This window comes from Athene noctua, chromosome 12 (assembly GCF_965140245.1).
Source record: "Athene noctua chromosome 12, bAthNoc1.hap1.1, whole genome shotgun sequence".
NCBI classification, from domain to species: Eukaryota; Metazoa; Chordata; class Aves; order Strigiformes; family Strigidae; genus Athene; species Athene noctua.
Genome location: NC_134048.1, coordinates 17,631,488 through 17,648,724, shown reverse-complemented (window position 1 = coordinate 17,648,724; position 17,237 = coordinate 17,631,488). Strand labels below are relative to the sequence as shown.

At 47.0% G+C, this 17,237-nt stretch overlaps 1 protein-coding gene across 1 annotated transcript in view; it reads right to left on the bottom strand.

The window, feature by feature from the left end:
- The window catches only part of FAT2 (FAT atypical cadherin 2), a 47,051-nt gene extending 30,789 nt beyond the window's left edge, over positions 1–16,262 (bottom strand). The window contains exons 1-6 of the mRNA XM_074916485.1: positions 12,998–16,262; positions 12,218–12,532; positions 5,066–5,127; positions 3,916–4,227; positions 3,041–3,251; positions 427–566 (exon numbers count right to left, since the gene is read on the bottom strand). Coding sequence (XP_074772586.1) covers positions 427–566; positions 3,041–3,251; positions 3,916–4,227; positions 5,066–5,127; positions 12,218–12,532; positions 12,998–16,262 — 4,305 coding nt within the window. The remainder of the gene's footprint in view (positions 1–426; positions 567–3,040; positions 3,252–3,915; positions 4,228–5,065; positions 5,128–12,217; positions 12,533–12,997) is intronic.
- Between the last annotated feature and the right edge of the window lie 975 nt (positions 16,263–17,237).

Genomic DNA, 17,237 nt, shown 5'->3' with positions numbered 1-17,237 from the left:
GTAGGCTAGCAAGTCCCAAGAACACCTCTTGACACAGCACCATGAACCCAAGCCTGATCTAACTGTGTATGCACTTCCCTTACGTATTAGCATGTTGTCCCAGTTATGTTGTAGTTTAGCCTGAGCCACTGAGAGCAAGCTGAGGTCTGGGAGTGTGAACTGCCACCCCAACTTGGCTGGTGGCCTAGAGTTGTCCTTGTGTGCTAAGGCCCAGACTTCCCTAGACCATTTATTTCCAACAATATTAAAAAAAAGCCCAACTTAGCTTGGTACTTAGGAAATACTTGGGTCACTGTGTAATGTAAGATCACAGTGTAGGGAGATTCTTGTGCCTGGCACCTGATCCAGAGCTCAGCGGAGTCAGAAGAAAGACTCCCTTTGGCATACACTCACTCTAGATGGGGTCTCTACTAAAAACAACATTACCTGGGTTTTGATGGTAGTAGACCCATCAGTGACTTCTACTGTCAGATTATAGCTCGACTTCTTCCTTGCATCGAGGGCTCTTGCAATGACCATGCTGCCTGTACTCTTTTCAATGTCAAAATCCATGTCATCGTCACCACCTGGGATAAGGGAGAGAGATGAGAAAAGGAAATGGGTGGACAGCTACACTTAGATTTCTGTCTGGAGCAAGCTGCAGATGCTGGCAGCCTCTGCAGGGGAAGGGATTCTAGCAGCTGCCTGGAGTTCCAAAGGATGAGGATCTCCCCTCCAGACACCATACACAAACCACATAAGGAGCTCATGCTCAGCCACAGACAGATATGTGGCATGCCAAGCAATACCCTGAATGGGGTAGGCATTCACTTCATACCTCTTTGGCCACAGCTAGACTGGGGATGGTGCCACAGGTGAAGTTTCCCCCAAATCTGGAAACTCAATACAAAATGTGACAGATGGACACAGGAGATAGGGAGGGTATGGAGAAGCTTGTCAAAGAGGGAGTCACAGATGGTGACAAAGGAGTACAAAAGGGAAGGTGAGGGGAATTAGAGAAAAAGAGGAAGAGAGAAGGGGAAGGGAAGTACATATGCATATGATGTTCTGGCTAGTTTGCAACAGGCACATTTGAACATTGATTTATTTGCACAGGGTCTCCAGCTATGCAGCATCACAGGCTTATCACGGATCAGGGACCTGAAGGGCTGAGCAACAGTCTTGCTGGCTTCCAATTCAAGGTCACACCATGGGCATATCAGCGATGGTCTTCATTGCCCCAGTTGGGAGCCTGTGAGCTACCTGAAGAAGCCCAATACTCGAACAGTTGGGGAGGCAGACGGTGCTTCCAGGGTGAGCAGAGCCTGTTGCCTCCAACCCAGATGGCTGTACAGTGCAGGGAACCGCAGGCCTGAGCAGCAACGCAGCAGAAGGCTTTCCCTCATGCTACTGCTGTTCAGCCCTGGCGTGGTAGCTCCTTTCTCATGCCTTGCTGGCTGGTGGCCTGTTAGTTCTCCACTGCATGTGAAACACTGCTACGCTGTCCTAAGCTACGGAGAGGTAGAAGCAGTTTTCTGAGATTTATCCCAGGTCTCAACTTTTCCCTTCCTGGCTGCTGGATGCTTGGTATTCTGCTTTATTCTCTTACTATCTGGGAAAATCTTGGCTGGTTGTTAAATTACACATTTTCCCTTGTGGGAGAAATGCAGTGGTTGCCAGCCATCTGGACCACCATTTTCCTGCTGAGAAGGAGACAGAAAGAAGCAGAGACAGGAAAAGAGAGACCCATGGATGCCTTTCCCCGAGAAAAGACAGAAGGGCTCCCTTTGCACGGTGCCAAAGGAAAAGAGGAAGCCCAGGAAAGGAAAGAGCTGAAGAAAGATGCTGCTTTGTCAGAGTTTTGCAGACACCATCAACCCCAGTGACAGAGACTTTGTGGACTGGGAAAGGCAAAGTTTTTAAATGAGGTGCTGAAGGCTCCTGGCTCTCTGCATCACCTGCTTGGTTACCAGCGACTGTGATGCTTTGCTTCCCTAGCAGAGAAAATGAAACCCTGTCCTTTTCCACCTGTATAGAAACTAAGAGTCCCGAGTAGCACTTGGTGCACTAGAAACTGGCAGAGATGAGGCCAAGCATACAGGCAAGCACTCAGCAGGAAAACGATGAGATAACGTTCAGAGGAATATACCGTTAATTTTGCAAACCCAAGCAGACACTACTATTGCCAGGTAAAACTTGCACTGATATTGTCTGCTTCTTGTAGCATTCTATCTCTTGTTGCTTAATTGTATTTATACACCATTATCCCTGCCCTAACATAATGGGAAAAACTATTCACTCAATTAAGGCTTTTTCTGACGAAGGTAAGCCCTTCAGGCAATGCCAGGGAAAGGCTGAGCAAGGCAGATTGGGGCGCCACTTCAAAACACCAAATTACGTGAGCACAATTGGCCCTTGTTGGTAGGACCAGTTCTGCACACACGCTACTTGACGAGTCCCCTGGGGTGACAGCCCACATCCCCTCTGCCCTAGCATCGTGTGTCTTAGAGGAGGCCCTAGAGCTCCGTCACGTTTCATGTCTAAGAAGTCAGTCATCTGTGGGATGCTGTGAGGTGGAAGGGAGAGCCCCACCAGTTAGGTCAGACCAGCTCTTTGAGGAATCCTTCCCTGTTGGCTCCCTGTGAGACTATGGGCTCAGCAGGAACGGAGAGACAAGGGGGTGTCTGCAAGACCCAGCCAGACACCTGGATCCTTGCAGACTGTTTTACCACAACCAAGTGTCACTTGATTCTCGGGAGGAGCTGGGGCTGGCATGCCCTGCCTTTCACGCGACATCGGAGAACACCTCAAACACTGGCAAGTCCCAAAATGTCATTAAAAAAGCGTGTTAGATAATTGCACTTGGCACGGGAGCCCTTGGACAGGCAGCTTTGTCTATGGCAGTTTAAGCGTTTTGGTGTCTGTGAGAAAGCTTTCCTTGTAGCTCACCTACACCTAAAGCAAACAACTTCATTAGCTCAGGCATGCGAGTGCTGAAAGCCAAGGCAGCTGGGGCAAACGCTCCCAGACACACACTGCTGGTTTAATTTCTGTGTCTCACCTGTGATATTAAACCACACTTGGCTGGGGCCCATTTCAATGCTGATCACTCCCACCATATGGTTTACAGGATCTGTTTCCATCACGGCAAAGTTAAAATGAGGTTCATCGAAAGCCAGTGGCTCTGAGGAAGGGCCAGGCCGGGCGACCCAGCTGATGTGAAGCCGCACATGGGAGGAAAGTGGTGGGCTGCCGCCGTCTGTTGCCTTGACCTGCCGGGACATGCACATGCAGTCAGGGAGAAGGCTGGTTTAGCCCATGGGAGCCCCATGGGAAGCTGCTTCTCCCACCCTCCAAGGAGTTTCAGGTCCAAGTGTGCCCAGAATCCCACAAAACATGACCTAGTGGCCCAACTTCTGGCTGCTTCCAAGGTAGAGCCATGCAACCCAAATTCCTCTTGACCATCAAGGAAATCTGCCAAGCTCAATCCACAGCAGAGACCTGGATCTTCTCTGAGCAAGACTAATTCAGGAATTGCAAGGACCCAAGTGTGGAAGAGCTTTAAAGCTATATCCAAGCTCCATGGCCTGATCAGACTGCAAAATGGAGCCACTGCTGAAATCCAAAGACTGTTCAGGTTTGGGTCCACATCCATAGGGTATCATGGATCACTGTGTTCATCTCTCAGAGTGGCTTGGACAGCTAAATTTTCAATTTATATTCCATTTTTAACAGCTTCTTACCTTATGCATTTCCCATCATTCCCTCACAGTTTCTCTCCCTGTAACCCAAGTCTGTCCCACCCAAGGACTCCTCCCACTGCTGCATTTTCTCTATCTCTTTCCTTCTTTTATCTTTTCTGTTTCTTCAGCCTTTCCTCTTTCCCTCTGCACCCATCTCTTCCCATTGGCTTTCTCTGTTTCCCTCTGCTCTCACCGTGAGTATGTTGTATTCAGAGGCAGGAAAAGCCTTCCTGGAGAACACCATGCCAGTTGTGGGGTTGATGGTGAATATCCCCTCCTCCTCCTCCTCGATGGTGTAGGTGATCTGGCTGTTCTGGCCCTGGTCACGGTCCGAAGCGATCAGCCTGTAGACCGGCAGTGGCGTCTCCGAGGCCTCTCTCTCAGGGAGCTGCACCATGAAGAGCTTGTGGGGGAAACTGGGGGGATTGTCATTGGCATCCAGGACTTGTATCACAACTCTGCTGGTGGACTTCAGGGCTGGCTCTCCGTTGTCAGAAACAGCCACCTGCCAGCAAGCAAAGGGAGTGGGTGACAGAGCTCTTTGTGGTGACCTAGGACATGAGCAGCCAGGCTTCATCCTGATGGGCAGTGACTAAACCAGGGGTTTTGTGTGGATCTGCATTTGTATCTCAACGTTTTCAGAGGCACTGCTCCTCTCTGCAGGGTAAAAGCTGGTGGCTGCAGCTGTGCATGCACAAGCTTTGTGCATGCACAGGGAGACGCGTCTGCAGGGCTCCTGCTTGCCATCGCTCCGGGCAGTGGGTCAGATTGGTCATTAGGGGTCACACAACCGAAAATGTTTGTATTGCAGCGGCTTGGCAAGTTATCACCCATCCTCACTTTGCTGTGCCTGTGCACGCTCCCAGCATGTTGCATTGCAGGGTGAAATTTATTATCCTCAATCACCCTGATAGAGTGAAACATCTCAAGATCCCTCAAATGTAAATATGCATAGCTAGGAGGGGCTGGGGCTGGGGGCCTGTAACACAAACCTACACAACAATGTCTGATACAACGAGATAAATGAGGGTGGATTTCTCTGGCTTGCTCTTTCCCCCCATAACATTATCTATCCTGCTAGAGGACAATTCCAGTCCTCTTCCTGCATTCCCACAGCTTCCAGAACAGGCCTTTTGCTCCAGTCTTCAGTAAGGAAATAATAAACCCCGCAGTACTGCTGCAGCTGTCTCTTAGGGCAACACAAACCATTTAATTAAGTTTCCCAGCAGTTGGGAGCTGATGGGATGAGATTCTTTCTCTGTGCTCCAACTTGCAAGGAAAGCTCTTTGAGGACTTAATACACTTGTAGGTAAATAAAGCTAATTACAATCATCATTACCCACCTCTAGGATATGTTCAGCCTTGTATTCTCGATCCAGCTGCCGTGAAGTTGTAGAAATCAGACCTGCCAAAAAAGAAACCCTTTGAGCTCCAAGACTCGGCATCCAAGGAAAGCCAGGGCTGATCAAATCCCCCCGTGTCCCACATCATCCTGCCCGCTCGTCCTGTTTCAGGTTCCCCTTGTGATCCGAGGAGAAAGACAGATATCCCCTGAGGGCAAGTTGTCCACTTCCAGTGCAAATCCCTGTGCAGAGGTGCTGCTCTCACACCTCTGACTACAGAGGCCACAGAGGAGGGTGGACACCTGCCAGATGCCCACATCAGTTGAGGGTTGTCAAGGCATTTGGTGGGAAAGGCTGCAGGACCATGAAAACAAAACTTTTCTTATGCCTCTAAGTAAGAAACATTCTGCATGTGCTGGCACAAGTTTGGCTTCTTAACAAGTCTCGACTCTTATGTTCCCTGTGCTGAACCTTGCTCTTTGTAATTTACAGTGTTTTGACAAAAGTTTGTCTTCTGTCTTGGGAAATACCCTTTATTCTACCACTGGAACAAATGCATTCAGGCTAAAAATAAGGTACGCAGTCTATAATAATAGTGGTATATTATTTAAGCCTTGCTGAGAGACAGGATGAATATTCTAACAATTGCAAGATTTGAGGGATTTCTAAAAAATACACACTAGTTTAACCACAGGCAATAGGTTTGCTACAGGAGGGAGGAATTGTGGCTATAATAGACTAGATTAAACAAAATCATCTTAATTGCCTCTTTTTGGCCTGTCAGTGACGAAGCTGAGTAAATGCAAGCGTGGAAAGGATGGAGTTGAGGCTTGTGTTTCCATGTCTGGTTTGATAATAGTTGTTATCAGGTGCCTTGACTCTTCACCTTTGGGGAAAAGCAGCTCTAGACCATTTTCACAACTGCTTTACAGATGAAGTTGTATGTATAATACATGATTATCTGACAGTCATCAAGTCTGACACCTGTGAGTGTTTTTGTCCGTTCCCTGCATCTCCTGCTCCCAGTGGTCACTGTTATCGTGGTGTTTTTTTCCTCGTGAAGGGAGGTCCTGCGCCCTCACACAAATGAAAGGCGAGGTGAATTTTCCTGACCACCACAAGCAGTGATGCAGGCTCATGCTGCTCTGGGAAATGCTTTGCATGGGAGGCAGCGTGCATTTGCAGCAGTGTGAGCACGTGGACTTGTGCATCCTGAAAGACTTGTAAATCAGAGTTGAATGAACCCATCTCAACTCTCATTTCTAGTCCAAAGCCAGAAAGTTTTAATTAATAATATTGTTTTCAGTTGTATCATACTTTGGTGTATTGCTGTCTGATCATGATAGGCAGGAGAAAATTTCAAATGGCTGCAGGTAACACCGGGCAGCTGAAGGAGGGAGCAAGGAGCAGCTGCTTGGAACAAGGCTATTATTAACTGTTTCCACTTGTTCTCTGGGATTATTCGTATTTGGCACCAGCCACTGCACAAAACACTTATTTAATGCCTTTACAATCATAAATCAACACTCCTTAATGTGTTATGACAAGATGATTAGAAAGACTCTGTTTGCATGTATGTCATGGATTTTTTTTCTTCTCCCTAATCTTCCTTTTGACGTCTTGGCAGGTGAAGAGGACTCAGCAGTGGCCTGAGAGCACGCTGGCTGAGGAGCTTTTGAAACTCTCACAGGTTTGTGGGAGGCTGTAGGACTCCAATAGCAGCAAAACTCTTGATATGCACGGAAGTGCTCTTTTAATGGGGGCCTAAAGGAGTCATTGCAGCAGCATTTCACTGAGATCTCTGGTGCGCCTGTCCACGTTGCCAAGAGGTTGGCTAGAAGAGGGGAACAAAGCCTAAAACTCCAGATACCTTAGAGGATGGTTCATAATTTTGGCCTAAGAAGCCCATAGGACACATAGCTAGATACCACCTGGAGCTGCCTGTGTGCACACTTGGGATATTTCTAGTCTACCAGATTGCAAAATTCAGTTGCAACAGACTAATACCTTGTTTGCACTTGGCTACTGCATGCAGCTGATGGAAGGTAACTTAAACCACTCTGAAGAGATTATTTGGATTTGCCTGGTCACACCCTGAAATTCTTTCATGACCTAATGATAAAAATGAAAGAAAACAGGTTCGTAGCCCAGCTTTCTATAGCTGGAGAAGGACTGTAGTGAAGGCAGTGTCTGAAGTGAATGTCTGTGCCACTGAAGATGCTCAGATCTCCTGGGGAGTAAGAGCTGACTCTGCTCTCTGTCACAGACCTGTACCATATCCCAGCTGGGAGTCTGACAGATGGCATTTTTGGGTTTAGCTTCATATCTGTTGAGCCACAAGTCAAAGGGTTGGCTTCTCCTCCCAGGTAAACTCCCTCTGTCCCTTACCCCGTGCCCAACTGCAGCTCCCAGTTCCCCACTCCAGGGTCAGTTACCACTCTGCCTTGAGATCAGACAGCTCTTGTGGTTAACGGTTAATCGCTCTAATTCCGTACGGAGCTGTGGTGCTGTGCGGCTGCCAAGATGCACAAACTGCCAGCACTGTTCACACGGCAGTTGAGCACCCAGAGACAGGGAGACGGGGATCGGACGTGGTGCTCAAGAGAAGCCAGCTGGAATTATGCATATTTTTGTATGTTGCTACTTGGTTATACACTCTGTGAAGCCAGAGGGCTAAAATGGAAGTGGAAACTGTTATTAAAGGAGAACTGCTGTTAGCTTTCATGGCCTGGAGAAACAGTTCCTCGGTTCTTTCTGCTGCCCCCTCCAAGGACCTGGGAAGTGCATGTTTAGTTTTTAATGAGAGTGTTTTGCGTGTGCATGTGCACACGTGTGAGTTATCAGTGCAGTCCCTGCCCCTATGGAAAACACCAACTAGCCCTTTCCACAGGACTTGCAATTGAGTGGGTGTCCTTTATTTGTATTCTTCTATGTGGCCCTGAAAATTTCTCCCGAGTCCTACAGAGACTGGACAAAACCGTCAAAGGTCCTAATTGCACTTGGTCAATTAGCCAAGCTCTGCATTCACCTGAAGGTCCAGAAACAATCCTTTCTGTTGCTTGCATACAGGCAGGCACAAGCTCTGCTCTTGCAGCCTATCTACACACAGCAATGGGAAAGGATTGTCTGTAATTCTCCTGCTTGCTGCCTGGAAAGGGGAGAGAGGAAAGCTGGTCGTGTTGGAACAGGAGCAGCAAAATTAACAGCGCATTGTTGTTAGGGAACAAAAAAAATAATAATAACTTCTGCTGGCAAGATCAGCGCTGGGGTGGAGGTTGCTGGCCCCCTGCCCTTGCTGCAGGGAGGAAAATCTAAGATAGTTAAAATAGCCAGAATCAAGTTTGCAGGCACTGGGGCTTTCACAAGAGCCTGAGAAGGGAAGAGGTTGTTCTCCTGAAATCCTGTTTCTGTTGTCTCACTGTTGCTTCCATTTCACCTTCTATTCTATTTTCTTCTCCTCCTATCACCTCCCCTTTTGTTCTCACCATGCTTTGCACTATTCCATGCTCAGCTGGAGCCAGTGGTACACTGGCTCAAGGAGCAGCAGTCCAACCATCCCTCAGATTTAAAGAGCAGGCTGTGTCTGCATGTCCTTCCATGCAGAGAAATTCAGGCAACCACAGGCATTCTGGGGAAGCCCGTGGACACTGACACAGCAGGAGAAGCACCAGAAGAACAAGCACTAGATAAGAGCTGAATAGTCCAAGGTAGAAAGATTCTCCCAACAGTCCTTCAGCAGCATGAATGGCTTTGTCCTGACTCTTCCTGCCATGAACTCCTGATTTCTCTTGGTCCTGTCTGGACTGGAACCCCCTTCATATCAGGGACTGCAAACCCTGCACAAAAGCTGAAAACCTTTCCAGCAAAAGAGTACCCCAAACCCTGCTATCGCCCCATCTCTCTGTGTATCTATCTCTGTGTATCTATCTGTCTGTCTATCTATCTCTCTATCTATCTATCTATCTATCTATCTATCTATCTATCTATCTATCTATCTATCTCTGTCTCCCACCAACACTGCTCTGCACCAGCTGCCAGGCTGGGCTGGAGAGATTCCATTGCCAATGGCAGAAAGCTTTCATCTTACTGCACAGTTTTATTCTCTCTTCTCATTAGCCTTTCATTTATTTTCCCTCTTTTTCTTCACCCTCGTTAAGGAATTGAGATCTAGAAGAGCTTCGAGCCATTCTGTGGTAGTTCAGGGATGCTGGAGGAGACAAGCCCTGCTGAGGGACAGTTATCGTGGCCATTCCTGTCTCCCTTGCAAGACCTCAGGAGAAGTCAAGGGGCTGTGCTGGCTGTGTTGAGATACTGGATCAAACACAGAACAAGCTGGCTCCAGGACCAAAAATAGGTTACCTGTAATAGCGTGCCACTGTGTCCTGAATAATTATGCAGGGCTATTCTGCAGGGTTATTCTGGGTGTGGACATGCCTATTGTAATAGTAAATCAGGATCTTAATTCCTATTAGTGCATAGGATGAGAACAAGCTTTCTCCTCCTCTCCTTCTGCCAAGGGGCTCCTACCAGGAGTGCCCTGCCTAGGAGAGACCCAGAGTGACCCTGGCCCTCTTACGCTCTGGCTTCAGTGTGTCAGTGTGACTTATTTGTCTTTTGATGACAGTGTGGAATAGGAGAAGAAGAGAGGTCTTGATCACAGTCTTCTCTGCGTGTAGGAGCCTCTCTTCTGATCTGAAAGGTGGAGGAACCCCTGACACATGCAGATTATCCTGTGCTTTGCTCAAATCATGTGACTAAGAGCAGCAGCCTCTGTGGTTTCCTCTTGAAACTTCAGTTATCATTGAATAATGTGACAGAGATTCAGCTTCATCCCAGATAAGCAGCAGCTCTGCCTACTCAAAACTCTTTTGCTGTCATAGGATTTGGGATTGACTATGGAAGGAGCACTGGCAATCTGAATCATACAAATCTCTGGCATTTCAAGAACTGCAATGTTTCTGGGTCTTTTTGTGATCATTTGCTCTAGTTAGTGAAAGAAGAGATGCATTTCTTGCATTTAAAAAACAAAGGACATATCCTAACTAAAAATCCAGAATAAACATTAGTGGTCTAGTAGCACTATAGTGCTCAGATACTTGCAGTGTTTTCTCTGTTCTCCCATTCAGATGTAGTAATTTGATTTGCACTGCACTGGGATATTTCTTTTTTTGAATACAACCCTGGACTGATATGAATGACCAGGAACTGGAAGACGAGCAGTTCATCTTCCAATGCTGCATGACTAAGCTGAGACCAAAGATTATATTTTCATTCTACTTAATGGAGCAACTAGCATGCCCTTGTCCAAATAATGAAAATATCACAGGGTTTCCAGTAAGCTGCCTACAGCCCTGAAATTTAGGCAAGCTATGATATTCTTTCTGGCAGTAGCAGCAGATGACTCCTCTTTAGATGCTGTAAGCATGAGGATGTTATCTGCTCAGTTTATGCCAATGTTTGCAGGTTATTATTTGCTCTTTTGGGTGACATGCAAGTAAAACAACGGATAACTGAATCCTCATGAGGCTTGGAAGCAGGCCCTTAAGCAACCTCCAAGCTCAGGCTTTAAAGAAGAGACCTCCAGCAACTGTCCAAGAGATAAGATCAGCTCATGGGTTTCTTACAGGACTGACAAACTTATCACTCTTCACATGCAAATTACCTGACTGTAGAGAGAGATGGATAGGAGATGACTCATACCCGAGAGAGCTTTTTTTGTCTAAGATGGGAATTAAAGGGTTGTCTTAGAGGTGAAGCGTCTCATTAGCAAACGTTAAGATTTTGCCAGTGTTGCTTATTTTGCCATAAAACACACCAGCCTCGGAGCCCGGCTTTGTAGGGATGCACTCACACTGGGGTGAAAGCTTTGCCTGCTGCCTGCAGCAGAGAGAAGGCTGAATTTCCTGCAGGGTGCATGGGTGCAAGCTGGAGCTCAGCAGGTGAGGGGAGCTGGCCTGGTGTCCTGACAGCTGTTTCTGGTCCACATCCTATCGAAAAGGCAGTGGTCTTCTAAAATAGGGCCTCTGAAGGCACCTCTCCATGGCACCCTGCATTTGTGCAAGCTGTCCGTGGGGCTGAGTTGTGCATAGTTGTTTGGACTATGTGGGAAAGCTGGATGCAGAGCAATGCCCTGACCTGGTTAAAAAGCTTCTGACAGTGTAGATAACTACAACTGGGCGTAGCAGTGGTCACAGTTAGCTGACATCTCCAGGTGTATCTATATGGTGCCACGTGGAGACACCCTATGAATCTCTTGCAACCAGAGGGATATCAGTGTTTTGGCATAACAATTCCTTTCTAAACATCTCCCTCCCAGCCAGCTGTAGAGGACTGCCAGAGAGCCATTACACCACAGGTAACAAGTAATTGAGAACTGCACTAGCCTTTTTCAATACATCCATCTCCTTTCTCATCTGAGAGCAGGCTTCTAGCCTGCTGCAGTAGGTGAACTGCTTTTATCATCCACAGGAGATCAAAGTCATGCAATTAATCCTCTCCCATACACAGGCTCTGTGCCCTCCCTTCCCTCTTCTCCCAGGAGCTGATGGTGCAAAGGGCTCAGCACAGCTTTCCTTGCCAGACTGGCCCAATGTCAGCTCTGCCGGGATAGTTTGAGGAAGCTGTTTACACAAAACATCAGCGGGTTTTTGATGGCTCTGAAAGATCTGGTAATTAATCCTCAGATGAAAGATAGTCTAGGAAGATGGCAGAAGAGGCTTACTACACTTACTACATTAATAGCACTGGAGAATGGGTGGAGCCTTTAAAGGGAGTGGGATTCATTTTTATTAATCCTGCCTTGGTCTGTCTCGGGAACCGATACTCACCTCCAGAGGGTGTTTCCTGGCTCAGGCTGTGCGATAGGGCAGTTGTTTATAAGGGGGAAGATTAAAAACAACTGCTTCGTTCTGTTTAGGGCTTTGAAAGTAGCATGTTTGTGTCATTCTAAGAGCCATCTGGATGCAAAAGGCAGCCCTCAGCTTGAGGATTTCAACCCTTAGCTTCCCCACACGGTATATTTGGAGGCTGGGACTTTCGCTGCAGAAGGAAGGTGTGACAAAGGCAGCTGTGTGGGCTGTTTATATTGAATATGTAACATCCTCTGGGCACTTAGAAGCCTCAAAAACAGATGCCGAGTTGGGTCAGTCTTACCTGTAATGAGGTTAATGGTGAAGAGTCCTTGAGGATTTCCAGTTAAGATGTGAAAAGTCAGTTTGCCCTCTGAGCTAGAATCTGGATCAAAGGCATCAAGCTGAAGGACAGATGTGTTTCGTGGGGAATTCTCAATCACAGAGGCATAGAAGACAGGTCTGGACATCTGAGGTGGGTTGTCATTGGTATCGGTGACTTCAATATAAATTTCAGTCACAGAAGACAGAGGAATTGTTCCCAGGTCAAGAGCTAGCACTGTTAGCCAATAGTGAGATGTTCCTTCTCGGTCGAGTGGTCCTATGGTTCGGATGGTGCCTAGAACAATGACAGAATGTGCTTGTGAGGGATTTAAGGAACTTAGATCACTTTGTCCTTAATGCCAGACCAGTCTGTGTCTCTAGTCTGCTTTCCTGCAGGTATAAACTCTAATCTTTGCTGCAGGTATAAACTCTGGCACCAACCTTGTATGGCTGTGAGATTGTGTGGAAGGTGAGGGCTTGCTTGTGCTGAGGATAATTTAATACACAAGTGAAAGGTAAGACCTTGGCATTTTGGGGAAGGACAGACATTGATTTTCCATTACTTTAAGGAGAAAAGCCCTGCTTGCTCCTCCACAGATACAGGGATGTACATTGTACACCCCTGCACAAGCAAGAAAGATTTGAACGCACAGGACTTTGTAAATAGAGAGAATATAGAAATGTTCTATTGGGTCAAAAAGGCCAAACATAGCATATAGTTTAAGTCTTTAAAGTACACCATTAACTAAGTTGTCATTACCTGTGTCCTTTTCAATGCGGAAGACGGACAGGCCAGTGCCCTCTCGGAGGAAATATTGAACCTCTCCATCTTTCCCCTTATCGATATCTTTTGCTGTGACCATCATCACTGATGTGCCCTCAGGGCTGTTCTCCTGCACCCAGCCTTTGAAGACAAAGGAGGCAAAGCGTGGTGGGTGCAAGTTCTCGTTGACATCAAGGATGTTCACTTCCAGGTGGCAGAGAGAAGAGCGAGAGAAAGGCTTTCCGCTGTCACTGACCTGCACAGTTAGATTGTAAGAGTCCTTCTTCTCATAGTCCAGCTCCTTCTCCAACCGGAGTGCCCCGGTCAGCTTATCCACATGAAACATCATCTCTTCATCATTAATGAGGCTGTACCTCACCTCACCCCCAGAGCCAGCATCTGGGTCAAAAGCCTCCAGAAAGAGGAGAATGGTTCCCACGGGCAGGTCCTCTGGGACCTTCACACTGTTGAGGGCTGGGAGGCAGTGCGGGCTGTTGTCATTTACATCCTCCAGAGTCACAATGAGATCCGTGACGGAGAACAGCTGGTAGCCTGTTTTGGGCTGGTCCCTAGCTTCTATTTTCAGCACATAGCAAGGCCACAATTCCCTATCCAGGGCACCTGTAACTGTCACTTCTCCAGTGACACTGTTAATGGCAAACTTATCAGTGGGGGTTAGGAGAGAATATTTTATTCTCCCATTGTCATCTGTATCGGCATCTTCTGCTTTCATTTGAGCTATTGTTGTCCCTGTTGCTACATGTTCTGGTATCGCCACCCAGTAGGCACCTTGTGGGAATTTAGGAGTGTTATCATTGGTATCCAACACATTCACAGCCAAGAGTTTCCAAGATGATTTCTGTGGTGTGCCAAGGTCGTACACAGTAATGTTAAGAATGTAGAAGCTGGTTCGTTCATGATCTAGAGGAGAAAGAACTTGAAGGAGACCCAGTTCTAGGTGGATGGTAAAGCAACTGTCATCATTTCCATCTGAGATCACATAGACCAATTTTCCATTAAAACCAGTATCAGGATCAATAGCTGACAGGTCAGCAATAGTTGAGTTGATGGGAACAGTCTCTATGATATCAATAGATCGTGGAAAGCTGTCATCAAACTTTGGAGCATTATGGTTTATCAGGTGCAAGTTCAGAGATGTTTCATCATCCTGCCCATGGCCTTGAGACTGAGACTCAATAGAGTGTATGATAGTTTCTGTTAGTTGTTTCAAGACTCCTGTTTCCTCACAGTGCATTTTGACGGGGAGACCTTGGTTGACCACAGTGATATTTACAGATGTTGGCAACGCGTAGTTCTCTCCATCTGTTGCAGTTATTTTCAAAGAGTAAAAAAGGGGTTGTTCAGAAGGAAGATCTCGCAGAGATATTCTAAGGGATATTACTCCAGAGATGGGATTCAGTTCAAAATGCCGTAACTCATTGCCAGACCTGATTTCATATTTGATATGCTGCAGCTCATCACTATCAATTGCAGACACCGTGGCCACAGGATTCCCAACAGGAAAGTCCCGTGGGATTGTGCCACTGCAACTTGCCTTCTCAAACACAGGAGCGTTGTCATTGACATTGCTCAGCGTGAGGGAGACGTATACCTCTGTTTCATGGCGGAAGGGTGAGCCCCAATCGGATGCCCACACTTGTAGATGATACCATCTCTGCATCAACTCATAGTCCATTGACTTGGAGGTGGAAATGATGCCAGAATAGGGATCAATGACAAAGGGAACTGACTTCTGGTTGGCTATGGTGTAGGTGACAAAGCCATTGTTTCCTTCATCTTCATCTGTAGCCCTTACTGTTAAGATACTGGTGCCAGGAGGCACATTTTCATCAAAGGCCCCACGGTATGAAGACTGACTAAAACTTGGAGCATGATTGTTGCAGTCAGTGATGTCAATGACAACAGTTGTGGATGTGTGACTGTTAGCAGTTGTAACTTCAAGCTCAAAATGAGACTGCTCACGGAAGTCCATTGCTCTGACTGTAGTTATCAGTCCAGTGTGAGGATTGATTTTAAAACTTGTGCTGTTAGGAGTAGGTTTCAAAATATACTTAAGATTTGGGAAGACTGGTGTGATCTTCACCATAACAACTTGACTTCCAACTGGGGAAAATTCACTGAGCTGGACCCGGTACACTTCTTTCTCAAACTTGGCAGAGACATACTTGGAGGGAGGTATATGGATCACTCTAATAGGAGAGAACAGCGGTGGCTTGCCTTTGTCTTTGGCTTGCAGACTGAGGTTGAAACCAAACGGGTAAAGTAGCCAGTTGATCTCTTTGGTTGACACAATCATGAACTCAGTGCTCCCAAAGTAGGATTTGATGGCTTTGAAATGTCTCCCTGGATCTCCATCAACAAAGTCAACTGAATCTATCCCTCCTTCTGAGTCACCACTTTCTACAGACAGAGTTGCATAGAGAAAGTCATCGGCTGAGTCAGGTGGTGTCACCTTCACTGAGGAGATAGAAGGGGGTTTCCTGGCAGATGGCTCCACTTGGATCATGAGATCAGCCAAGTTTCCAAAGCCATTCCCCTCTGTGATCTTTCTCATTCTGTCTACAGCCAAAACCTGCAGGTAGTGCCTGCCTCGATGGGTGCTGTTCAGCCTACCTGTTGTCATAACTGCTCCCGTGGTGGGGTGAACGGTGAATAGGTCGGACTTGGTGTTGAGGGCATAGTAGAACTCGGCATTCTGGCCAGCATCAGCATCAGTGGCACTGAGCATGCTGACCACTGTTTTCAGAGGAGTGTCTTCTCTGATGGACACTTTGTAGGAGGGAGGTGAAAAGAGAGGTTTCAAGTCATTTCTGTCCAGAATGTGGATCAAGACTTTGGCCCAGGCTTCGTAGGCATAGGTGCTCTCTGTGGCCTTGATTATTAACATATAACTGTCTTTGACCTCTCGGTTTAAAAGTGCTGTGTTGCTGCTCCTGGTTCTTATTCTCAAGAAGCAGAAATCCCCGATCACATGCTCCTCTGTTTTAAAGAGACCACTGTTGTCACCAGAGGCTATTCTGTATCTGATGTCCCACTCGGGGTCTGTCTTGTAAATACCCATTTTGACATAGCTCTCCACATAGGTCTTGGGGGCTGAATTCTCGTAGATGGTGGCATTGTAGAAGAAGTGGGTGAAGTGCAGAGGGGAAGTATTGCCTTTCTCACAGCTCGCCTTGCGGACCACACAGTGCATGAGGAAAACAGCAAAACTCAGGAAGTGCCTCCTGATAGTGACTTCCATGGTGTGGTGTCTCCTTGGGTCCTGCAGGTGACAAAGGAAGAATACCGATAATTTTCATTAAGGCCAGTGTGCTAGGGAAAAAAGTCCCCATGGGCTCAGACTGACCTCCCTGCTCTCTCTACCCCGACCTTTGCTGGTGTGGTTGTTAGCTGAGTTCTTCTTCCCTCTGTCCCAGTGGGAGACCTGTCCTCCCACACCCCCATGATGGCTCAGATCCATTCATTTTCTTTCCTTAATTTTTTGCCCTTATAGAGGGCAAAATGTGAAAAGCCATGACCCATCCTTCATTCTGCCTTCTCCCTAGTCAAACAGTATATTTGAACTCTCCACCCGCAACCCAAACCTCGCTTCAGTTTTGTTTCTCCATCCTCCTTTTCCCATCTTAATTTCTCTCTTCACGCAAGTTCTTGCAAAGTGTTTCCAAGAGTCAATAAACAAACTGTGATTTGATGTCTCTGTCCATGGCTTATCTTCCCTTTCCTCTGCCCTCTCTCCCCTCCCCCTGTTACAGCAACCCGTTCTCCTTCCCCAGCAGAGATGTCCTGCTATGTTGTGCAAATTCCTTCTGAATGGCCACCTCTACAGTGTGGCCTTTTTGACTAAGCTACCACAAAGTTCTTCCAATTGGTGGGTCTGACCCTGGCTGCCTCCTCTGTGTTGCTTGAAAGAGCAGATTTCTAGCAAGACACTTTGACCATGTCACCCTTAGCCATTGAGTAATCTCTCTCTGGTTCTTCCTTTCTCACAGCAAAACCCCAGGGTCAGGATTCCTGCGGAAGATCTGCCATCTGTGACCACCTGCCATCAACTTCCTTCTGTAACAATTCCTGAACATCTGCGGCTCCATGATTTATCTCTGTGAACAAGGTGTATCAAAGAAGGAACTGGGGAGCACGTATGCGATTAACAAGGATGTAACTTTATTAGTGAGTTTTGCAGAGCTTGTTAAAGGATCAAGGCCTGCTCTTTTCAAAA